This window comes from Podarcis gaigeae (assembly GCF_964106915.1).
Source record: "Podarcis gaigeae genome assembly, chromosome: 5".
NCBI lineage: Eukaryota > Metazoa > Chordata > Lepidosauria > Squamata > Lacertidae > Podarcis > Podarcis gaigeae.
Window position 1 is genome coordinate 37,576,733 of NC_139681.1, and position 26,271 is coordinate 37,603,003.

Sequence of the window (26,271 nt, forward strand, 5' to 3'; positions counted from 1 at the left end):
ATGACTCTTACCTCCAGCATCTTCTATCCCTCGTAACATTTTCAGATGAAGAAATAATACATTCTGGTAGATTAAAGCGAGCGGTTCTGTTGCTTCTTTTAAAACGTTTAAATAGGGTTTAATACAAAATGTACATAAAAAGCCATACAAATATACACTACCATTTGTTACAATATCGAGCTTCGACAGTAACAGCAACTTTTCCTCTTCGTCTTTGGATTCCGTCCTCTTCGTCTGCCCAACTTCCTGTCTTGAACACTGCAATTTAGAGGTAACCAATATGGCGGCCTCTAGAGGTTCCTAGGCTCCCAATTCCCACCAGCCCCAGTCAGCATGGCCAGTCGATGGGGTTGGTAGGGAGGTTTAATCCCACAACACCAGGACAGTGCCATGTTGGCTGCCTCTTATGTAGTTCAGGTAGCCTGAATTAAAAACTTTGGCAGAAGAGCAGAGCCCTTCCTTTTTTAAAATTCCACTTTGCTTTCCCCTTTCTCACTACTATTCTCCAACCCTCTGATCTTTGCTTTTTTAACAGCTTGCTCTGACAATAGCAATTCAGCAGAAACCGGGTGACAATAACAAATACTGCCTATCGAAAGAGGGTTTAATGGGAAACACTGCTAATAGGCTCTGAAAGCCTGTTGGCTTGTGTGCGGTTTTTAAAGGGGCTTAATGCTCCTGACTGGTTCAGATTACCACATTAGTAAGAAGGTCTTTTTCTATAGAACAGCAGTACCAACATGACTTATTGAAAATATCGGAAAAGAAACACTATGGGAGAAATGATGGAATAGAAATAAATAAACCAGCTTGAAATCAGAGGCTTCTCAACACTCGAAACTGCCTTTGAAGTATTTCAGGACCCTCTTTTGGTTCCTTGTGGCTTTAGCAAAGGCAGCAGGACAAATTGCTTGTATTCTGTGAAGGTGGCGGCATTTATAATGCTCCTGCTCTTCACATTGGTGATATCTTGCTTTTTGCAAGGAAACTGTCCAGTCCATTGACGCTTTGAGTCTTCAGAATGTGTCTATAGGGGAGCTCTTGTAAGAGTTCTCCTTCAGGCTGTTGAATATTTCTTTGGTGCCATTTTGCCACTGCAGAACAAGATCCATTGGAGTTTTCCCCTCCTATGGAGGAAAGTTAGGGAAACGGCATTAATTTTTACCCCCTTGAAATGTCATCATTGCTCTACTCTGTTTCTGTGACTTAACTTTCTGCAGATGTGGTAGTGGGAAGCTCTCTTAATAATGACTGCTTATGCCTCTTTGAAGTGACAAATGCATCAAAAATGTCTTTCTGGGTGCATGTCAACTTTGAGGGTGTTGCATGGGCAATGAATGTGCATCCCCCACAGGCACTAATTCCATTCAACAAGTGCATCTTTCTTGCCCAATAGCACCTATTCCTCACAACCAGTCAATTTGCTAGCACAAATGTTCAAGACTAGAAAGTGAATGTGGACAGCAAAATCTAGGAACGTGGAAACCAGCAAAAGTTAGATGCAATCCAATCCTACTGTGGTCATCTTGGTGTTTTTATTTTAGTAACTAGTGTCCTGATTTTCTTTATAAACTCAACATGGCTTACTTAGGAAAACAGCAAAGAGTTAGGGAATACTTACAGCGTTCTTCATGTTTAGGTTGGCACCATACATGATCAAGAGTCGAATCATTTTATAACGATTCAGTCTCACTGCGTCGTGCATAGGACTATCTCCTTCCTAGAACAGAGGAGACAAAAATGAATATAATGAGCTTTGGGGCTCTACTGGCGTAATAGTGAAAGTACTCAATAAATTACACCATCATCTTGCACCCAATAGTGATAATGATTATTATTTAAGTGTGCTGTTGTGAAGCTGAGTTGAAATGGGTGATTCAAAGGAATGTTAAGTACTACTGCTATTCTCTCCCTGAAGTTTCCTTTAAGAGATCACAATCACCTGCTATTTTACTACCCTAAAGACACTAACTGAGCAATGGGGAGCCCGTAAACTGCAGGTGTCATTGCACCTGCATCATCCCTCACTCTTGCTTATGCTCGCTGGGGTTGGTGGATTTGGGAGACTATAGGGCTACAATCACCAAATTCCTGCAATAATGCATGTTTCTTCTCCATGCTAGAGAAGTGATTTGTGCTGTATTATAATAATTGTATTATTTGTACCCCACCCATCTGATTGTGTTACCCCAGCCACTCTGGGCAGCTTCCAACATATCTAGAAACATAAAATAACATTAAGCATTGAAAACTTCCCAATACAGGGCTGTCTTCAGATGTCTTTGGAAAGTCATGTAGTAGTTTATCTGTTTGGCATCTGATTGGAGGGCATTCCACAGAGCGGGTGCCACTACCGAGAAGGCCCTCTGCCTGGTTCCCTGTAAGTTCACTTCTCACAGTGAGGGAACCGCCAGAAGGACCTTGGAGGTGGACACATGTCATCCTCATTGGCATCCTTCTGAGCAGCGTTGTGACTCTTGCTGCTTATATATCCTGTGCATGTAGCCTTGTTGGGGGAAAGGCTTGTACATCCACTTTCCCTTCTGCTGCATGGGAATGTTGTTTGATAAGGCTTGCCCTAACAAGAATGTCATACGGGAAAAGATTGCCCTATGGAAATGGACCTTCAGCTGAAAGGATAACCTTTGAACACCACCACCCAGGTGTTGCCGGGGCTGCCAGATCCCTTTAGCCCCAGCTTGCATGACTTAATAGTCAGGGTTGGTGGAATTTACAGCCTGGCTCACACATCTGGAATGCACTTACCCCATGGGTAGGCAAACTAAGGCCCAGGGGCTGGATCCGGCCCAAATGTCTTCTGAATCCAGCCCATGGACGTTCCTGGAATCAGCATGTTTTTACATGAGTAGAATGTGTCCTTCTATTTAAAATGCATCTCTGTGTTATTTGTGGGGCCTGCCTGGTGTTTTACATGAGTAGAAGGTGTGCTTTTATTTAAAATGCGTATCTGGGTTATTCATTCATTTTCCCCCAAAAAATATAGTCCGGCCCCCCACAACGTCTGAGGGACAGTACACCAGCCCCCTGCTGAAAATGTTTGCTGACCCCTGACTTACCCTGTCTTTGGCATTAAGATCTGCTTCACAGGCGATGAGGTGCTCCCCGCATTCGTACTGACCTGTCCTTACGGCCACGTGTAGAGGACTGCTGAGCAACTGGTAGAAAAGGAAGGGCAGGGAGAGGCATAATCAACAGAAGCAGGGCAAGGCATTCTAAAGTGAGAAACAACAAGCTCGGATCTAAAAGGGCCTCTTGTACAAACAGCTTGCAAATCCACTTTTAACTTTTCCCACCTCAGTTTTTCAAACGGAAATAGCTTACCTTATCTCTAGCATTCCTGTTTATTCCTTTGTTCAGCAAGTACTTCAGGATTTCCACGTTGCCCCCACGGCAGGTCCAATGAATAGCTGTGGATTCAAGCTACGCCAGGGGGAAATAATAAAAAATATTTGTCAACTGGTTCACATATGATGTGAGTTTTCAGCACCTAATTACTCATGTCCTGATGAGTCTTGGCCACTAGACTTGTGCCTGGTTATTGTTGATAAAAGTTTTATTACTTTGAAAAATAAAAAACTTTATTGAAAAGAAAAGCCTTGTGTTTGAGATAGCAGGAGGTAACACAGTGGTACCTCGGGTTAAGAACTTAATTCATTCTGGAGGTCCGTTCTTAACCTGAAATTGTTTTTAACCTTAACCTTAGCTAATGGGGCCACCCACTGCCACCGCAATGCCGCTGTGCAATTTCTGTTCTCATCCTGAAGCAAAGTTCTTAACCCGAGGTACTATTTCTGGGTTAGTGGAGTCTGTAACCTGAAGCGTCTGTAACCCGAGGTACCACTGTAGTGGTTCCATCTGCAACAGGCTAGGCATGGCTTGTTGATGGTTACAGTGGATGAGTAGCGAACGTGTGTCTGTGTGAACCACCTCAAGGAACTCTGCATGTGTCCAATGAGCACTTACCATATCCTGGAATTCAAGGTGGGCTCCTGCTTCTACTAACTTCTCCACAACTGCCAGGTGCCCTTCTGAGCATGCTCTGTGCAGGGCTGTGCGCTTGTACTGTCAAAAGGAATAGTCATAGTGTGGTCAATTTTAACCTGCAAGGCTTTGAAATAAATTATACAACCCTTAGCATGTTGAATATTCAAAACACTTTACACATAAATTAACCCCGCCTGTCTCACCCTTACCAAAACAAGACATGCACATGTAAAGTTTTTCATTTCCTACTCGTGCCTCGCTAAACTTCCCTCCCCCTCGTTTAAATTAAGCTCCTGAAGGCAAGGCCTTCTCTTTCATTACCATGTATGGTGTTATGTACAGATATGTATACAATGCCAGATAAATCATAATTTCAGTCTTTTGTTAACAACAGCCGTGTATGGCATTTATGTACTTAACTTGTTTAGTTTTGTCAGTTTATAAGCCACCCTTCAGTAACAGTAGGCTCTCTTAGCTGTGCAATTTAAACAGCATAAATTCATGAAGACAAAACACGACAAGCACAAGGAAATAGATTTTTGATATTGCTTGAATGCCCATTTAAAGAAACAATGCTCTCCTGTCTTGGGAGTTCAGATTACTTTAACCATGAAAAGTGTATCTGCTTCAAAAGGTAACACTGACAGAGTGGTGGTGGATTTTAAATTTAACCTTAAGATATAATTTTTAAGGAGGACATAAAAACCTCTTAAAAACTGGTTTGAGAGGCATTCATTCTCCCTATGGAGATCTGAAAACAGCAGTGGTTGGGCAGAGATCAGGCTCTTTAAAGAGAGAGAACCTTCTCTACCCTCATCAAACTACAACTCCCAGGATTCTTTGGGAAAGCCATGACTGTTAAAGCTAAGATCAAAGATGTGCTCCTTATAGTAGATTTGGGACAGAAATTTATGGACAAATCATACCTCATCACAAACGTTTGGATCTCCTTTGTCTGCCAGGTATTTTTCAATTATTGGCATCTTGTTCTCCAATGCAGCCTTTAAAAATGTTGGAACATCCACAGGTTCAGTCTGATGAAGAGCAGAAATAAGAGTTCAGTTCCGTGTGGGGGAACTCCATAAAGACAGCAGAGAAGACTATTTTGCCCCTGAACTTACTATAACTTCTTGCTCAGGCTCCTTTACCACGGGCACTTTAACCTTCTTGAATTTTTTCCTTTTCTTCAGCTGAATGATTTTTTCAAGATCTTCCAAGCTCTCAAGTTTTGGTCTCGCCTCTAGTTTCTTTTTCTTGATCTGAACAACAACAACAACAAAAGCAAATAAGAACATAAGAAGATCCCTCCTGGACCAGACCACTGTTTTATCTACTCCAGCATCCTGTTCTCACAGTAGCCAACCAGATGCCTATGGAAAGCCTGCAAGCAGGAACTGAGTGTAAATGTCCTGCTCCCATTTGTGAATCTCTGCAACTGGTATTCAGAGTCATACAACTTCCAATGGTGGAAATAGCCAGCGCTTTTTCCCCCTGCCAGAACTCAATGGAACTCAGTTCAGGCACCTCTCAGGTGGGTGCTATTGCCATTCTAAGAGAACAAGGGAACTGTTCATGGTGAGTTCTGGCACATCTCTAGGAAAAAAAGGCACTGGAAGTAGCCACTGTGAGTGACTGCCATGAAATTAGAGCAATATGAGAAACTAATATTAGCTTCAACATACAATCTCCAGGGTCCCTTGGAATCCCCTTCAACATTTACAATAATCAGAAAAGGCATTACTTCAGCTACTAATACTACACTAATGTCAATACACCAATTCAAATTTAAAGATACCACTTGAAATTCTGCTGAAAAAAATGCTACTAGTTATTTAAATGTAAGACAGATAAGTGATTAAGGAACCATCCAGACATAACACAGGGTCACATGTTCCTTAGAATTTATTCTAGTTATAAATACGTGTCAGCCTATATTTAAAGCACAGGCTACATCTTTAATGTAGAGTAACAACCCAACTTGCTTTTCACAGAACAAGGTGATAAAGAGTGACATAATTTACCCACCCACCCACCCCAAATGTAGAATGATTGTTGCTCTGACAGATTCACTGTTTCTCCTTTTTGGAGTGATTCTTGATCAAGTCTCAAGTTGAACCTTCATTGCAAAAAGTGTGTTGTGCTGGGGAAGGGGCGGTTGATTCAAAACCCTTTAAAACCCATGTAGAATTTGGATCCCCTTAAACTTAACCCTGTTCTGTAAATCTTCATTTGAATAATCCATCGCCAGGGAAGCTGTAAAATGCTAAATCACCAGCTCACAATAATCTGTTACTTCAAAGGAAAAGTCTGTGGATTTAAATTCCAGTAATATCTTTCCTATTTTCATATATCTTTGAGGAAGGGTTGGTGGAATCTTATTTTTATTGCCCACCTTAAAATTTTGTTCTCATTGAGGAAGATTTTTAATAATGTTGCCATTCTTGAAATGATGGGCATAATTCTGTTGGCACTGAACCAAACAATTGCAGATGACCTTATCTTATAAACGGAAGGCAAAAATGTTTTTAAGGAGGAACACCCAGATGTCCCAGTATGTCCTTGGCATGTGAGGGGTGGGATAACAAATTATTTGCATGCAGAAAGTCTCAGTGTGAATTGTCTCAGCAGAGATGGGTGAGAAATTTGATTCACATTTTAATGCAAACTGGCCTATGTGCAAACCAAAACACAAGCTATCTTTACAAAATTGTACTTCTCTGAATTTTCACAGCAGTTCTTTTGTAATTCATACATTAAGACAAAGTTTGCATATTTTCCTGAAAATAACATATAAAATGCATTCTATTGGGGGGAGGATATGTATAGCAGGCAAAACTGCATGGAAGTATATGTATAGCAGACAGTTACATTAAAGTGATAAATTTTTATGAGAACATTTTTAAATATATATATAAATCACAAATTGATGCAGGTGGGGAAATGAGAAAATGAAATTAACAGATTTGTCCATCCCTAATCCCCAGCATCTCCAGTGAAGAGGAGAGATATCTGCCTGGAGACTTGGGTTTACTTTTTGCTTCAAATACCAAAATGTCTTGGTTTGTCTCTAATCCACGGCTTTCAGCCATAACTGGTAGCCATTTTCCAGATTTTCAGAGAAACCTTTTCCCCAATCCTGTAGTTTGTGACACTCTTAGCTGAATACACTGAATATGTAGAGTGTGGGGTTTTTTTAAAATGTAAAACAGGTGTATTCCCTAGGGAGTTGTGGCCTATCCCTTCTAATTTCCTCTCATTCCTGGTTTTCTAGTTATAATTAGGATATGTTGAGTCCCAGTTAATAACATATTGGCAATGTAACAAGACCCTGGGGGTTGGGGGTGGGAATCTTTCTACTGGTTTCCAGTGTACATCTATCAGGACCTTTCTATTTTACTAAACTCCCTTCTTAGTTAGAGGGCAGACCACAGGAATTTGAAACTTCAAAGCTCCAAAGGTGCAAAAAGATATACAAGAAACACAATTTTACCTCAGCTTCTAGCGCTTTCTCTTCTTTGTAGGACAGATTGTGTCGTGCAACTGAGTGGTCCGTGAGGGTCTTCAGGTCCTCTTGTTTCTCTAACCTTACAGCAGCTTCATACTCTCCATTTTTGAAGTCCTCTGGGAGGAAATCTCCTGTCTCTCTACCGTCTGCCTTTTTGCCTGTCACCTGTCAAAGGAACAATGGTACAAGAGTGTCAACGTCTTGCTTTCTGACATATTGAGAAGCAGAGCTAACATGTGAGGACAGGGCAGGCAGCCCTCAAGAAATACTGAGGAAACAGAGGTGAAAATGGTGGCTCAAAGACAGGGTGCCTTTTCGGAAAACAATGGGCAAGTTGAAATCATGGCACTGAACGTTGTTCATCTGATTCCACATGCTCAGGGAACAGGTAGAAATGTGCATAGCCCAGCATCTGGAAAGGAAAGCTGTCAATTTAACACCCTTCGCATGATCCAGAGACAGCTTTGTAAGCTTTGTTGATGGAGGGAAAGATGTATTCAGGGGAGATAAGAAGCATGAAGGTCACAGGCAAGGAGGAGGTTGAAGAAAGGGTGCAAAGTAGGAAGTGGACCAGAAAGAAAAAAAGGTGAGGCTTGAGGAAAGGGCCTGAGAAAATGAGTCAGCCACCCCCAACCTGGTGGCCTCCAGACCTTGCTGGACTCCAACTCTAATTGACCTCAGCCAGCATGGCCAAAGGTCAAGGATGGTGACAGCTGGAGTCCAGCAACCAGGCTGGAGAAGAATGAAATAAGGGAGCTGAAGCAGGCAGCTTGGGTTATCTTTAGCTTATAGCACTTACAATGAGCTCTCTGCCATTTGGGACAGGAATACAGGAATGAGAGAGAGATTACTGAAGAGACAAGGTTACTGAAGCAAGTGGCCCAATGAGACAGTGGTCTGAAAAATAAAGACTTGAGGATGGGATGGGCATTGCAGGCTTGCAGGCGGGAGAATGGAGAAATCCAGGGGAAAGTAAAACTGGGGTAAAACCACATATTTGGGCTTAGGGGTTGGAGGGTCTGTGAACTCCACGGGGAAAGGAAATGGGCAGGCAAAAGGAGATTTGGAGGTGTGGGGGCTGTGGGCAAAGGGTGCATTGGGTTGCTAAGTCTAAAGTGGGGCTAGCCAACCTGGTACCCTTCCAATGTTTTGGACCTAAACATTATCACCTACTATGCAGTCACCTCAGGTAGAATTATCATTGTACAGCTATCCCTTGTTGTACTGGTTGGGGCTGATGGAAATTGCCATACACAACCTCTGGGGGGCTTTCCTTGATCCTAAGGCTTAAGCCCAGTCAGGGGAATTGTCTTAGCTGTGCCATCTCCTGTCACTGAAGCATTGGTGACCTGGCAACTCTAAAAGGACGGCGAAGGCCCAGAAGCAGTGAACGATGGCGGGCTGAATTTCACATATTGATCGGAACTAACCAGACGCTTATTGGGCTGCAGGCATCTTGTAACCATCTGGTAACTGGGCCCTTGGAAACAAATAGGCTGAGAAGTGAGTAAGTTTAAAATGGAGTTCTCCATGGTGGACAAACGCTATACAAATGACATACATGGACGCAGCAGTATGCATATGGATCCAGGTACAAAATTTCTCCTGTCTGTTAGAAACAACTAAGTAAATCTGTGGCCTCAGGCATTCTGTACATCACATTTAAAATCAAGTCTTTTTCTTTCCCTGTTGGAAGTGTGCTGTGTGTACAATAATCAGGCAGTACGATGCATGCATTGGAGCAAGCTAAAGATAGTTGCGGCTACATCTCACTGAAATCAAGGAAGCAAGTTAGATGCATATGACTAATGTATGTTATTCCTGACTAACTTTAGCTGGATTGGGGATGGTAACTGGGATTCTGAGAGCCAGTAGGAGTGAGCCCAAGAGCTTACTGAAACCCAATGGTTTTTTTATCATCTTTCCCCCACCCCAATTAATTGGCAGACCTCTATGCCATCTGATTCTGAAATTCCTCATGTAGCGTGGGCACCTGCTGTCAAAAAGCACAAGCCCAAAAGCCCCTTACATGCACAAGATAAATTGAGCAGTTCCTTAGATCCAGACGCATTTCGTTTCCAAACTTCGCTTAGATGCATTTATTTGTTAGGAATCCACTTTTATTTGAGAATCTGATCCACCCCTTCTAGGGATTGAAGTCCTGAAGTTCCAGTTCAGTCCTAGGCATGTCTACTCAGAAGTAAGCCACTCATCTGACTTGCTGTGAGATATTTGTGTCTGGGATAGCAGCCTTGATCAATTTTCATTGACTTAAGTCACTAGAGTGTTCAACAAGAATTATCAAGTCCTCAAGAACAGCTTGACAAACATCCCCTCTAGCAAAGTAGTGAACTCAGTAAATGTCTCTCTTACTTGACAGACTGGGCAACTCCTGGGTGAAGCGGATACTATAATGATAGGAAATGCACTCATTGGACCTTTTCAAGAACGCCGCGAGTCCAAAAGAATCCTGCCTTGTGCTTGCTTCTTTCATTACTAATTCCTGTCATCAATAGCAGTTATGAACATCAGAGGTGAGAAGAGGCCTATTAAGCCACTCAACTCCTTTTGGCTCTTTATTATCCTGCCCAGAATTGTTCCCAATTACTTCTGAATCCAGTTTGCGTGCTTGGCACAGCTCAAACATAGCTGGAAACATGCTCACGAGTTTCTTTGCCTAGATGTTAATTTGGATGCAGCTGGCAAGAGTTGAATCACATGTAATTTATGAGATTAGGAGCTGCAATCCATCCCTGTTCCCAGCACAGATAATAGTTATAGTTTGTTTTGAACCACCTTGAAGGTCCCATTGGATCAAAAGATGGCCAAAAAATAAGCAGATATTCCTTCCTTCCTTTATTTTGTTTTTTTCTTTAAGAGTCCATTGTATCTCCTAAGGTAGAACCATCTCCGTTTTTCTTACATGCATAATGATTTACAGCACATAATCCGATTTATACACTCTGGGACTACCCTAAAGTTAGACCATTTTCTTCAGCAAAGATGCTTAGTATTTCATTAATGCTTCCCCTGTGTTGTTAAGGCATCTCACATGTCATTTCAGTCATTGTTACAACTTTGTAAGGTAGGCCAACAATATTTACCTTTTGATATAATGCAATAAAGGCTTGAGACTATGAGATACCAGCCTTCTTAAAGCCACCAGCTGCGCTGAGATTTGAATTGGGTGGATTTTCAGCTCTTAGCTCATGCTCTTAACCACCACACAAACTCACCTGGACAAATTACATCCCAGCACAATCTGCTCAAGTCATCATGCATGGCACAGGTTAAAACTACCACCAAAAGAACAGCCAAGCTTCTCTCAGTGGTATAAATCACCGCATTAATAAGAGACAATTTGCAGAAGAATGTAATACCTAGCGCACAATTAAACTGGACGCAGTTGAAACCTTAACACAGCAGTTACTATGAAAGGTGAGTTTTGTACCTACCAGCTCTTCCACTCTCAGCATCATCATAGTTGCTGCTGCTGCTTATCAAAGAACGATAGTGGTCTCTTGGTGTGTGTGTGTTTGTGTGTCTGTGTGTGGTACTCCTTTAAGGATGGATGCCTCCTCCACCCAAGGCAGCTTTACTGAGATACAGCTAATCTAGTTTAGCTTATATATTGCTGGAAGAACTTCTTTGGAGTGAGATAATCTTCCAACCTGGGAATCCAAGTACGCCCTCAGCCCCGCCAGCTCCGAGATAGGTGCTTTCTCATTCCAGGCATGTTAACTAGCCAGATCTAGTGTCAAGGGGCGGGAGGGAGGGGGAAAGGGGATGAGTCTTGCAGTGTAACCGTGCTGCATATGTGAATCACTGTGAAACGCAAGAGCTTCATTCCATTCGCAAATGACTACATAGCTCAGCAATGCTAGCCATTCTGTCTGTCCAGTGCCCAGTAGGACAGCTGTCTGCAGATACCACACTGTATCTCGCAAGTGACTTTCACATGAGCAAGAGACACTGGGGGGACGGGACGATTGACCCAGACACTGAGTTCGCAGCATCATTTTCTCATAAGCAAACACCTGATCCTTTCGGTTATGGGAAGCCATTCTTTTCATCATTTTCTGTTCCTGGATGGCAAATAGTTTCAGAGGAAAAAGGCTTTTCTTTTCCTCTCCCTCTGCTCACCATGACAGCACTTGTCTATATTTGTTGGAAGAAGGAATTCTCCGAAGGGATTATGAAGCCAGAATGATGTCTCTGGTGCTAAAAAGGCTCAATGACACGATAAGTTGCCATCAGCGCAAGAGCTCAGAACCCGCCAGCTTTGCATTTTTTCTCCCCCTGAAATCTGTCACTCCTTATAAACAGAATAATGAGTGACAATCTGTGGTTTGAAAAGGAGACGGGGGAAATAAAATTAAATCTTTAGTGGTGATGACGTCCATTGGAAACTGGAAAGAGAGGAGGACCACAACATCCTCACAAAGTTGCCCCAAGGTGGTGTTTTGGGGAGGTACAGTTGTTGGCTTTTAACTATAAGGAAATTGTACAAGATGTACCACCTGGTGAAAATCAGCAATAGCTGACTATCTCATGAGCCCTGAGGAATATATGAATAGATGAACTTTGAAGTTTAGTCTGTACTCCTTCAGGTATATTCATTCATTTATTGCTTTTATACATCACAATCTGCCCCAAAGTACTCGAGACAATGTACAAACCTAAACAACAAAATACTACGTGCTTAATAATACACCAGGTTGCTTTGTGATGTGTGCTTCGGTTCTAACAGGATTTCCCCTTACCCAATGGCAAAAGCTTTTGCAAATAAATAGGTTTTCCCTTGCTGATGGAAAGTAAATTCAGGTTGATCGGTGCAGATAATAATAATAATAATAATAATAATAATAATAATAATAATAATAAAAAATACCATGCCCATCTGGCTGGGTTTCCCCAGCCACTCTGGGCGGCTCCCAACAGAATATTAAAAACACGATAAAATGTCATGCGTGAAAGGGGGCCCTTCTCTCTTGGTCCTCCCCTGAGCAGCAGTTGTTGAGTGTGGCCACCCCCCAACGTTCTTGAATATGTATACCTGTGCAAAGTTTGTCTCTGCTCCTGCCCTTATAAAGAACAGTTCCTGGCTGCTCTGTAGGCCCATTGCTGCCTCTGTGCCGAACAGGCCTGAGGTCAGGACGAAGGAGCTTTGTTATCTCTCAGGTGCTCACAATGAGCTCTTGCCAGTGTTACACCGGGAGTTCCAAACCAGCACTGTTTCCAGGGACATTGATACTGCCGCCAAGTTTATTGGTGCTGGTGCTGCCACCGTAGGTGTAGCTGGCTCTGGTGCTAGCATCAGGACCATATTTGGCACTCTTATCATTGGCTATGCCAGAAACCCTTCCCTGAAGCAGCAGCTCTTCTCCTATGCTCTTCTCCTATGTTTTGCACTCTCTGAGGCCATGGGGCTGTTCTGCTTGATGGTGGCATTCCTCATTCTCTTTGCAATGTGAAGGAGCCGGATGTGCTGCCTGTCATATGCTCTCCTCTCTTTCTCCCCAGTGTGTACGACAGCCTGATTGTTCAGTGGCAGATAGGGGAAGCCCGTCTGTTAACCAAATCTGTCCAGCTCAGAGGGGGCAAGTAAATAAATACTGTATTGGTATAAAAAAAGAAAGAAAGAAAGAAAGAAAGAAAGAAAGAAAGAAAGAAAGAAAGAAAGAAAGAGATAAAACATCAAACATTACAAACTTCCCTAAGCAGGGCTGCCTTCAGATGTCTTCTGAAAGTCAGATAGTTGTTTATTTCCTTGACATCTGATGGGAGGCCATTCCACAGGGTGGGTGCCACTATCGAGAAGGCCCTCTGCTTGGTTCCCTGTAACCTCACTTCTTGCAGCGAAGGAACTCCCAGAGCTGGACCTCAGTGTCTGGGCTGAACGATGGGGGTGGAGACGCTCCTTCAGGTATACTGGGCCAAGGCCGTTTAGGGCTTTAAAGGTCAGGACCAACACTTTGAACTGTGCTCAGAAAAGTATTGGGAGCCAATGTAGTATGGTTGTATCTTTGGGGATGAGGGTCTCGCAGCCCCATCTATTTTTGTGGTTCAAAATAAAGCGAGCCTTAATAGCTAGACTTTCTAATCAACATGACAAAGCCAGTGTGATGTAATCACTACAGCAACTGGGGCACTCCAGATGTTTGGGACTACAGTGCCTGCCAGCATGATCAATAGTCGTGGATGATGGGAGTTATAATCCAGAATATCAGGAAGGCCACCAGGTTGGGCAAGGTTAGGTTAGAGTGTTCACCCAGCATCAGTTCTCTACCTGCAGACCTCCCAAGTGCCCTGGAAAAAATGAGACGCCCTGTTCTTGTGTGCTCTGGCCCTGAAAAAAACAACACTCTCTTTTGGTGCCGCATGCACAGGTCCTGTGATTCACCCAGGAGTGCATCTTGGAAGACTCGTGCCGCAGTTTTGGACAGTATGCCGATCTTCCCCTCCCTCCCTCTCTCTCTCTCTCTACCCCTCCTACCTCACAAAGTTGTTGTAAGACTAAAATGGGTGAATGAAACCATGGCACCTTGGACTCTTTAGATGAAGGGCAAAAGGGAAAGGGGGGGGGGAACAGTGATCTCTGTTTCAGCCTGTTGGGTCACCTTGCTGAATATGGTGTGACTTCCAGGAAACAAACTGACACTCAGAATGCCTGGTTGGAATGGAATGGAATGGAATGGCCTTGAGTAGTCAAGTCAAAACAAGTTATAGAACTTCGGCACTCCCTCTGCGTATAGCAGTAGCTTCCCAAGGCCTTTGCCCTTCATTGAACTCACTGGTTGTAACGTGACACTTCCCAGGCATGCTTCCCCTTCCTCGCTCAACCTATGCAACCCAAACAAAGCCCGATTTTTATGTGTATATATATATATCCTGATTCTATTGGAGACAGTGGCAGTGGCAGGTAAGCCTCAGAAATGAAAGCTATACAGAGTGATAGAAATCCCCAGGCAGTTTCAATGCTACCCATTGCATAGCATTTGTGTTTACAGTAATTGCTTAATTGGTTAAGTCAACCTGCTTCCAACCCCTGTTCTCCTGTTTGTTAACAAAGAGATTTCAAAGCCTGGCTGTAAAGTTTTTGTTTAGCTCCTGCAAAGGCAGCTGTTCCCACGGTGGTGAGACAAGAACATCCTGCATGTCTGAAAAACAAAATGTGGGGAATTCCCAGCCAATAGGGATGGACTGAGCTGTCAATTTTCGTTCTCCCAATTTCTCTTTTTCCCCCAGTCTAAAATTCAGTTTGCCACGTTGCTGCAGCAGTTTGCCATTTATTTATTTGAAATTAATCAGTGTTCTGTTGCAAACTTTTCAACACATTTCCGTATGCATGTTTTAACAAATATACACATTTTTGCAAGCCATTTTCACTCATACATGCATGTTATTTTTGCTAACGTTCCCTTAATATATGCATTTTTGCTGCTGGCTGGAGAACTGCACTGCAGAATTCACAAAAATGCAAATTTCTAAGAATAATGTTGCTTGAAGTTTCTGGGAAAGTGTGAATTCGCTAAGTTTTCCTTTAACTACAAACTACATCAAATTTCACCTCCGTCGACAGATGCACAGCCCCAACGCTGGCATGATCTCAGTAATAAATTGCATTTAATCAAATAACATTGAACTGGATTGATTGTTTGGTTCACTGCAGAAAGGGCTATTGTCTTGCTGCCTCCCATTTCTTATTTCTACCATTTTCTCTTAAAACACGAGCTCTTTCTAGCCCAGAGCCAAAAGGCCATCAATTTGACTTTTCACTTTTGATTAAAAAAACCACCACCATTGTGTGAGTATATAAAGGCAGGAACACTTGCGGACTTGCCTCTTGGTGGGACAGGGCCTAGATTTCCAGCTGCTGCAAATAGGTGTAGCTCTGTCTGATATGATCTACTATTCCGCTTCTTGGAAGCCTCCTGGCTAGACATTGATAGTCATTCCATCAGCACAGTAAGAAACCTCAAAGATGTAGACGGCGGAGTCTTGAAAACGATGATTCAACTCAGTGCTATTGGTGTATTAAACCACCTTCCAATCTTGGATCTGTAGTCGTGCCCACAAACATCACAAGCATGACAAGGTCCAAAAGGACAGGGCAGATGGGGGCAGAGAGGCGCTTTCCCTTTACTGTAAGTATTTTGTTTCATGTTACTGAGTGAATAATTTCCCTTGCTTTAGAGGCAGGAAGATCACTTCCCTGATGCCTATCACATTCACTGGTCTTGCTCTTGGAACATTAAGATGCCTTTCCATTTTTATTTAATTTTTTAGTGTTGCTAGAGCTGGTTAGTGTTGGGTCACAAGTTCTAAGATACAAATAAAAAATACATCTCTGGTGTCTGAATCTCCATATATGTCGAATGAAATTATATTTGTGTACTTTCATTTATTTATTACATTTACATACCAGTGTGGTGTAGTGGTTAAGAGCGGCAGTCACATAATCTGGGGAACCAGGTTCGCGTCCCCGCTCCTCCACATGCAGCTGCTGGGTGACCTTGGGCCAGTCACATTTCTCTGAAGTCTCTTAGCCTTACACCTCACAGAGTGTTTGTTGTGAGGGAGGAAGGGAAAAGAGAATGTTAGCCGCTTTGAGATTCCTTCGGGTAGTGATAAAGCAGGATATCAAATCCAAACTTTTATCTGCCAAGAATCTCAAGGTGGGGCACATGGTTTGCATCCTCCCCATTTCATCCTCACAACAACCCTGTGAGGTAGGTTAGGCTACAAGATGGTGACTGGCCCAAGGTCACCCAGTGAGTGGCTGAGCGGGGATTCAAACCCTGATCTCCCAGGTCCTAGTCCAACACTCTAACCATTATGCCACAATGCATCAACCCCCGTCATCCCTTCCCTGCATGGCTGTGGATGGCAAGAAGCCACGGGGTGAGGAGAAGGAAGAGGTTTCCAAATCCAAGCCCCCAGTGCCCCTCAGAAAATGTGGTTTTCTCAAGAGTCACTGCAAAGTCATTTCCTTGGGGCTACCAGGAGTGAAGGATTGGTAAGAAGGAAAGGAGGACTTGAGGAGGGTGGGGGCTTCAAATTCAGCTAGGCTGAACTTGGACCAGTTTAACTCTCTGTTGAGCTATTTCTAGATTTTGTGGGAAACGGCGGCGCTTATTTCCAAGTCAATTTGGTGTGAGACATGGGTGGTCCACCCACTACTAATTCTGCCTATTGTTTGTGCACGGCTCCCGTCTGAGTGTGAAACAAAAAAACCAATCCCTGTCTAAACGAATAAATTTCTTTTAAATCTACCAGCGTGGCTCAGCAAATTAGCGGTGATGATGCACAGCCAGGCTGTTGAGACAAAAGAGCTGATAATAAAAGAAAGAGTGAAAAATCTCAGAATCTGGCACATGCCTGCTCGGAACAGCAGAGCCTTCTTGTGTCAGGTCCTTAAAATAGAACTGAATCATGCTGGTTGCATCATTTACTAGAGGGCTTTTTAAAACAGGTCTTCAGTGATGACGGCATCCTTTTTACCATAACTGTGAGGAGCATTCAATTTTATCTCTGAATGTCGCAGTGACAAATGTTTGGGTGCTGTTGGGGTGTGTGAATGTTATTGGGGCACTCGCCTTTAATGGAAGCAGCAGAAGCAGCTGCCTCACACAGAAATTCAAGGAGGTGAAGCTTCGCTGGCCTCTTACCTTCATGCCAGGAAGGGCTCTGCTTATTAAATCCCCACGTCTTCAGCACTGTTAAAAGTACAGGAAGCGGTGTCATTAGAGGGATGGAACAAAAGAAAATGGTGGGAACCCACCCTAAGCGAAACCCATGCCCTCCAACATTTCTCCAATGAAAATAGGGGCGTCCTATTCCATACTAGTACTACTGTACTATAATAATAATTTTACTGTTTATACCCCACCCATCTGAATGGGTTGCCCCAGCCATTCTGGGCAACTTCCAATGTGTATTGAACTGGTGTAATGTGCTGATTTCAGAGCTCAACTAGAACTGAGGGACCCATTTCAAATTTCCACTAATTGGCTGACCTCAGAGTTTATTTGTGGGCTTCTGATAGGTATCTAGTACACACTGTGAGGACAGGATGCTACCTATGGTGGGTCTTTGGCCCAATCCAGCACAGCTCTTCTTATGTTCTTATGCCAATCACTATTCCTCACCCTCAGAGCCAGCTCAGTCATTAGACAATCTGAAGGTGGCAGAAGTCCCCAAGGCAGAAGCTTCATGGCTGCCCCAGCGGTGTTGCAGAGGCAGTGAAATGCGCGAGATCTTGCCCCAAATTGGCACTGATGCTGCCACTGCTTCACTGCCAGCAATGGAGGTGGCAGGGTAAGCAGAGAAGCAGAAACAGTGGCAGCAGGTGTAAGGTGGCATTTCTTGTCTGAAGTGGTGAAACAGGAGGCACCACCCCTGCTCGTCCTGAACTACCTTGTAGGGTTGTTGCAGCAATAAGATGGAGGCCGGAGGAGAACCATGAGCACACTGGAGGAAGGAGTAGGATAAAACCTTAAGAATAAATTTTTTTAAAAGTGGCAACTGGGAAATTACATTGAACCTCCAAGGGCATGTTGCATGATCTGAGTAATGAAAAGACGGAGAGTTGCAACAGCTGTTCTGCAGGATCAAAAGGACTTTTGGGTGGGCGTGTTTTGTATACTTGGAGACCCAAGTATGGGAAACCCTGCTTTAAAGTAAGAATTGCTTACTGTAGCTGTAGATCAGGGGTAGCCAGTGTGGTACCCTCCAAAAGTTATGTGATGTAGTTCCCATGCTGGCTGCGTCCAATAACTCTTTGCAGTATCTGGAGGGGCCCACCCTCACTGTAGAATATTGACTTTCACACTATGTGCAGAGGAAACTTCTCACTGCGAAGACTACACCAATAATTGGTTGAACTCTGAGCTTTTCATGCTGGATCAGAGCTGTCACTAGACAACAATAAAACCTGTGGCTTGCAGCTTCCATACTGGGTTTTCCTTTCCACTTGCCTCCAGCAATACCGTTAAAATAATAGTTTCTAAAAGAATCCTGCTGTTCAAATTATGCTAGAATTGTCAGTTCTTTTCAAAGACTGTTAATCTCCCACAGCATGTGACCTGCTCAAAATGTTCACATACGGAAGAATTGCACTGGGGAAATGTGAAGAATCTCCTTACCGTTTTTATTTATTTATTTTTGCGCCAGCACCCTGGAAAGACTGTCTGTGTCGATGTAAGTGATATAGGTATGAAGAAACAATGCAGAATACCTGCCATCTTCCTGTAGCCAATTCCATATGTACAATACAAGATTATGTGTTAAAAGATTCAAGCGTTCTGTTTTTTAAACCTCCCTTATTTTCAGCATGGCAGAAAAGTGTTATAGTTAAGGTGCATGATCTGCAGCACAAAGGTTATGGGAGTTAGGTGGAATATGCAAGGACGGGGGAGAGATTTGATGCCATTTGCATTTAAAGGCAAACCTACCTGATTCGAACTTTCAGAAACAATAAGCAGACTGGAACACAACCATTCTTTGAAATTTGCATTTCTCTGAATTTTTCAATGCAGTTCTCCAACCAAGTACAAAAATGCATATGCTAAGGTAAAGTGTACATAAAAATACACATATGGGTGAGAGTAGGGCTCAAAAATGCATTTTGTTAGGGGAAATCGCTTTGTCAAAATGTGTATATTAAGGAAAATTCTGTTGCTAAAATGTGTAAATTAGGAGAGATTTGTACTAAAACACTGGTGAATTTTCATGATGACTATTAGAAAAAACTGATATGGAAATGTGGGGCGCTCAATTTAAGACTAGGAAAATTAGAAACTGAGAGAAGCTGACATTGACAGATCCCTCTGTAACCTGCAAATCCATGGTCAACCGTTTTTCTTGCTGCTTTCCAGGAACTTCTGCTCCTTTTCCTTGATCTCTGCGGCATCATCTTCATCCAGTGTCACTGGCCTTTAACAGTAGCAAGTAGAGGAAATGGCAGCAAGAGTGCTCATACTGAAGTAAGAAAGGGTGGCAGAGATTCCCAGATGGTTGGGACAGAAACCATTACTCTTGGCACGAGAGTGAGGGAAATGTGGATATTCTGGTCTCACAAGCTACTGATGTGAGGGATTTGGATCAACAACATGAATGGTTCTCTGCAGAGGCATCTGGGTCTTCTCTGATGCTATCTGCATCGCCGCTGGTATTGTTCCTCACTCATTTTCCCTTTAAAGTTCAGGTTTCACTAAAGAGTTGTTGGTGGCTGACTTTCAGAAGGAAGGGCAGGCTATTCTCTATCAGCTATAAATTGTTTACAACTAGAAGAGAACAAATATATTCTCATGCAAGAGGAATGCTTGCTAATGTAATCGCGACTCTCGGAGTATTAAAGTATTGCTCACTTGGGAACACATATACTTAGGTAACTGATCTCCAGGCTCCAGCCAAGTAGCCTGGATGAGTAAAAATAAAAATGTTTATGATTATCACTTGGTATTTAATTTTCAGATTAAGCCTTATTGAATGTTGCTTGCAGCAAATCACTTCATGTATTTGAGTTGTATTGCAGACATGAAAGGAATACAAAGGTTGCAATAACAATTTGAGGCAAGTTTGGAAGCAATGCTTGTGCCTGGTTATTCCCTGGAAGAAGACAGGATTGTGCTGTTGCTTTTCATTTGTCCCAAACAAGTCTTCTTAAGTGGCACACTAAAAACCCCAGCATTTTTTAAATGAATGCATAAACCAGGAAAACAAATTCAAGAAATCCAAAGGAGAGAGAAACAAAAAAGAACAAGAGAAGAAATCAACCAAAGATATGTATAGTATGTGTCTCACATGTATACACATGTACAGAGTGTGTACAATTATAGGTACACAATCAGGAATATTTTATATTTTATTCCAAATTTCCAAGGATACTGTGTGCAGCTGTTCAAGAATGTTCAAACAGGTAGCATACATAATAAAAGTTCTTCCATGTCACGTGCAAAATACCAATTATGAGCAATTTTTTTTATCCCTAAAATGTTCAAACTATGGAGTGTTTTTCATCTTTGTGCAATAGTCTGCCTTGCAGCAACCAGGAAAAATGTTACGAGATCCTTGGATTTTACTGTTTTCCTGTTCAAATATAAGCAATGTAAAAGTTGTGGGAAATTGTGATAGGGAAAATTGGTTTGCAAAAAAATGTGCATACAAAAATATGTTTGTTTGGAGAAATTCACACTTAAATATTGATGGATTTTCATGAGGACTTTTAAAGAAAAATCAGAAACTGATATGGTAATGTAGAGAAGTGAACTTTAAACCTGGAAAAAGCTGAGAGCGACTGGAATTGACAGTTTTGCCCATCTCTAAGGAGAGGCCCATTAGTATCAGTCCCATGGGCCCCACAAAAACATTTGCTATGGTTTAGTAGAGAGAACAATTGTCACAGGGATGCATAGCAGGCTTTGCTCTGATGAAAAAAGATGAAAAAGCATATTTTTAAAGTATTTGCTGTTTTATCAAGAATGGTTTGCCATTTGGAATTTTCATTCCTGAGAATAAATCTTCTTAGCAATACTAAAATGTGACTAATTTATAAAGCAGTACCCCATGAAAGACTCTCATGATGGTTAACACACCAGCAGCCACCACTTGCCATATTCCATCAATCTCAAACACTTAAAATACCTCCACACCCCACTAATCCTCACCAAGAGCCACCACCTGTTTTCCACACTCCCCACTCTAGTTTGCCCTTCACGCCAGAGCTCAGATTTCCAACAAAGGCTTTGAAGTGCTCAAAGCTCTTCTATATCCATTCCCTCGGTAATCTTTGTTAAGAGTCCAGCAAGGTAGGACCGTGTCAGCACCACCATCTTGCAGATGGAGGCTTCAGGTTGAGAGAATCTTTCCAGACACAAATATTTCAGTTGCGGCTGAGGTACAATCTAACAACGCTGGCTCATAGCTCACAGCCTCAGCCACAGCAGAATAACTACCTCCACAGGCTTGAGCCTGTGGCAGGGCCTTTTCCATCACGGCCCCACTTGATTTCATGTCAGTGTCGAGTGCAGGGATTGGCTGCCATTGGGATTTGGCTCCAAATTTAAAAGGTGCCCAAGTTAAGCACTGCAAGTTGGTGAACCACTGAGGTAGATGTAAGGGAGGACAACCAGTTTGCCTGCCCCGGGCGCTAGGCCTAGAGGGGGCTGCAGGGGATGCTGCAACAATGAAGAACAACGGAAGGTAAGAGGCGGTGAGGTACTGAATTTTGGCATTGCACTGAAATTTTAAAGCCCCAAGTCTGCCACTCCTGGGAGCTCTCCCTTTTTTTTCTATTTTTCTTTTTTGCATTCATGTTCACACTTTATTTGCATTTTTGTACACAGTACTTTTTAAACCTTTTTAAAATTCAATTTTTTAAAATTTTCTTTTGACAAAGTAATAATCACAAATAAATAAGAATAAAAATGTGCACCCCACCACCGAGACCATTCTTTTGTAACTATCCAACCTCCTCAAATGTCAACACCGCTTGCGATGGTTTGACCCCTTTCCGTTTTAACAGTACAAATTCTACAAACACCCTCCATATCTCCTCAAAATCATTTCTCCTGCATATTCCCTGTCTTACCTTAATGGCACATATTTTATCATTAATAGCTATATCCCACACCTCTTTATACCTTTCTTCTATTTTATATTCTGCTTTCCTTTTCCACTTCCTAGCTATAATAGCAATTTGTGCAGCTGTCAATAAATTTGTGAGCAATTCCTTCATAGCCTGCAAACCTTCCAGCCCATTGTAAATTGATAATAATGCTACATCTGGACTTTTGGTCAGCTTTAACCCAGTGATTTCTGTTATCTCCCCTGGGAGCTCATTCTAATGCTCTCAAGGGTTACTCTATGGCTTTACCTGTCCAACACCAACTGGACGTCACCAGGTTGGTTACTCCTGCTCTAGGGTGTCCTTTTAACTGTGCATTCCTGGTGATTTGGACTCATGATGGGGCAGCGATACATAATCCTGCTTTCAGGACTGTTTGTGCCTGCAAAGGTTTTGGGGTGGACACATTGGATCATTTCCAACAAGTGCTTGGAAATGCAAACAGTGTCGAATTCTGGCGTGTTCTTAGATATCTTAAACACAAGCTTGAAACTATCTTCTTCAGGTGAGAAAATGCTGGAATGTTTTGCAAGCAGTGACTGGGCTAATTTGCCTGCTAGAAAGTCAATAAATGGACTAGTAATACAGTTTGGAGGTTCCCTGATTGAATGGAAATCTCGAAAACAGGGTCTTGCAAGTGTCACTGAAGCTGAGTACTCTGCGTGAATTGTGCTGTGAACTGGTCTATTTTAAACAGTTATTGATTGACATGGAATGAAATGTAAATCTCCAATAGAGATTCTCTATAGAAAGGCATGTATATCTCTTGCTAAATCTGATCATTTTAAAGGACGATCAAAACATATTGAAATTAAATACAGTGGTACCCTGGTTCTCGAACGTAATCCATTCTGGAAGTCTGTCCGACTCCCAAAACATCCGAAAACCAAGGCACAGCTTTGGATTGGCGCAGGCATCCCAGAAACAATAGCCAACAGCTGCATTGGACGTTTGGCTTCTGAAAAACATTCGGAAACCAGAACACTTACTTCCGGGTTTCCAGCATGCAGGAGGTGATTTGTTCGTCAACTAAGCCGTTCAAGAACCAAGGTTCCACTGTACCAGAATATAAAATGTAATGAGACACAGACTGTAATTATGTGAAAGTAACCAGAATATTGCTGATGCAATGACAAAACCTCTGACATTCCTGGAAAATTAAATGATGGCTGAACGTTTGGGTTTGGATAACCATACTAAGTAAGCACTCTGTTTATGCTCTGTAAATAGTTGTTCTGAAAAGACTGAGAGGGAGTGTTGGGGGTATTGGTCATTCGTTTTCAGAAACTGTCTTCATGAATTTCTGCATGTAAGATTAAACTCTGTCTATGCAGCTGGATTGTTTACACAGGTGCAAAGATAAGACAGTGAAGTCATGGACATGCACAGTGCATTATTGTGAGAGTAACTAAAAAAGAGTTTTGGTTTTGGACTGTGCTGAGAGGATGCAAGCGGATCTGCCACTGTGGGGATCCACAGCAGTCTCTGTAAATAGTAACCGTTAAGCTTAATGACAGGCAATAAAGTAATCTGCCTAGAACAATTGTGTGTTGCTTATCAATCAAGACTCAGGACCGATTTCCTCACACTTCGCTGAGGACTGTATTTCAGCTCTGCTAAATGCCTGGCCAGAAGTGTGCCGGGCGAATCTGTTTATAGCAGCTTTCATGCCATAAACAGCCACAAATATTTGGTTTTGTAAATAAATTGCTGAGGGCAAAGTCAATTTGGAATGAGGGTAATTTTTCCTGAATAGATGCATGCTTTCAGTGCTGTCACTGAAAAATAGCTTCAGCATCCGTTTTAGTTGATGCCAAACATGTTGACGAAAGGGTGGGTAATTTTGACTTGGCCTTTTAAGAAAATATTGGTAGGTTTACTTGCTGTCTGCATCCAAGTCAATACCTTAGCAATCCTCTATATCTCCCAGGGTAATTCACCAGATTTCTGTTTGAGGTTTATGGAGAGAGCAGTTGCTACAAATATCTTTCATCCCTTCTGTTAAAATTGCAGACGCATTTTACAGAAGTGGTTCTGTGCACAGAGAAATCCCTTCTGTAGAATTTCCTCTCTACTCTCTTGAAATAGGTTTGTGTCTCCCATCAGTACTGAAATGAATTGAATATGGTATCTCTGCAGTAGCAGGCCTCAAATCTGCCAGGTCCACTGTTCTGGTCTCACCAGTAGCCAACCAGATACTTCTGAGAAATCCACAAGGGGAACAGGAATGTCCTTCCCTCTCCCTCCTGCTCCACAGTATTTGTTATTCAGTCACTGCTTCTGAGCATGGAGGTTTTGTTTAGCTATCTATTAACAGACCTATCCACAGGGGTGCCAACTTGGATAAAATATTGTGGCGGCCCAGGTATGCCCCACCCCACATAATCGATCACAGGATGCCGTGCACTCACACCATTTGAATGGGAATGCCCATAAACTTTGTGGAGACCCAGCCCCTTCAAATATTTTATTATGGCAGCCAAAGCCCCCACAGCCCTTAGGAGTTGCTCCTATGCCTATCCATCATGATTTTTGTCTTAATTCAGAAGTAAGGGACCAGATATCGTTATGCTCCAGGCGTTCTTGCTGTTGAACTCCACTCCCATCAGCCCCAGCCAGCATGGTCAACAATCAGGGATGATGGGAGCTGTATCAGTGATATTTGAAGGGCTGTAGGTTCTCCACCCCTGGTCAGATTCCTTTGTTTCTTTATAAATAAACAAGAACGAAACCAAACCAATGCAACGCCTGATACGTATAAAGTTTTCTATTCAGTTCACACCAAGTAGAGGGCACTTTAGTTTTAGCTTCACTTTTTATTTTAACAAGCGTATTCAGAAACAAACAAAAGCAGAGACTTTGTGTCTGTTAATGGAGGCTTTATGTGTGTTTTCTGAGGAGATATAGTAACGTGGAGATGGCATAGCTAGCAGCTGCCTTGAGAGGGGCAGTTCTGAAAGGGGCCTATAAATGTGGTATAAATGAGAGCATGGTGTGCAACTGATGTAATTCTTTCTTTTTCTTTTTCTGAACAATAATTTTTATTGATTTTCAATTACAATAATCCAATGGTAGCCTCATTATAACAATGCCAAATTACAATGCAATTGCTAATCCGAATCATTCAGATGCCAGGTTATATAATTTAGGTGGTCTCCCACGTGCTAGAATTGATGGTTTGATAATTTAGTTTGTTTCTGTGTTCCAAGATCTTATTCCTCTCAATTACATTCCATTCAGAATTACCATCCTTTATTTAACAACTGCAATATTAACTACATCCATTCTTCTTGACACATTAAATCATTTATAAACTTATAGCTGAACCTATATCCTTATTCCTCCTGTGTGTGACAATTATTCTGTCCATGGTGTTCCTTCCTGTCCTTGTAAAATGTTATGTCTATCTTTTCCCAGCCGATGCTTCCATCATGCCTTGGGCAGAGCTAATATCCCATTGTTGTTTCAAAAGTTCTCCATTGCTCCGTCGCGTGGTTCATTGTTTTACAACTTTTAACAAAAAGCTCCCGAAGATCTGTGTTCACATTGTTTTACAACTTCAACAGCAGCTGCAAAAATCACACTGTTCCAGTATAAGTTCTGTTTTCGACATTTCCCCCCCCCCCCCAGCCTGGGAAGGAGAGTGATCTAAACACGATTCAGATAGCTCAGTAATGAGCCTTCCTTGGCAAGCACGCAGTTTCCATTCACCCCCCTGTTCATCCGAAATTTAGCAGATATACTTCCCACCCATCAAACCAAATTCCAAGTCCTTCCAGCACCATTCAGTTCAATCCACAAACAATAGAGAATAAAGAAAAGTCAGCTCTAAGTTTCCGTTTTGCAAAATAGAGCCTTCCTCCCTTTTCCCTTCCCACCCCCTTCTTTTTTACACACATAGTTCCATTTAGTGTTATATTCCATAGCTGCAATCCATGTCTCCATACATAATTTAAACAAGCATTTCAGGGAAGGTTGCCAAATCATAACTGGGAGGGGGGGAATTATATCAAGAAGCCACAGGCTCCTCTCTCCCACACCATTTTTTTGCACTGAATAAAGTCTTTCAAGTTCAAACCTTAACGACCTTGCAGCTGGTTCAATTCTGCAGTCTATGATCTCATCTCTTCTA

General features: G+C 42.4%; 1 protein-coding gene across 1 annotated transcript; it reads right to left on the reverse strand.

The window, feature by feature from the left end:
- Positions 1–93: 93 nt before the first annotated feature.
- Positions 94–11,218, reverse strand: ANKRD1 (ankyrin repeat domain 1). Its single transcript, XM_083740945.1, has 9 exons — positions 10,966–11,218; positions 7,496–7,675; positions 5,127–5,264; positions 4,932–5,039; positions 3,985–4,083; positions 3,343–3,441; positions 3,078–3,176; positions 1,622–1,720; positions 94–1,127 (listed from the first exon to the last, which is right to left on the reverse strand). The coding sequence occupies exons 1-9, from the start codon at positions 10,990–10,992 to the stop codon at positions 1,017–1,019; spliced, it is 960 nt and encodes a 319-aa protein (XP_083597071.1). The 5' UTR covers positions 10,993–11,218; the 3' UTR covers positions 94–1,016.
- Positions 11,219–26,271: the final 15,053 nt, after the last annotated feature.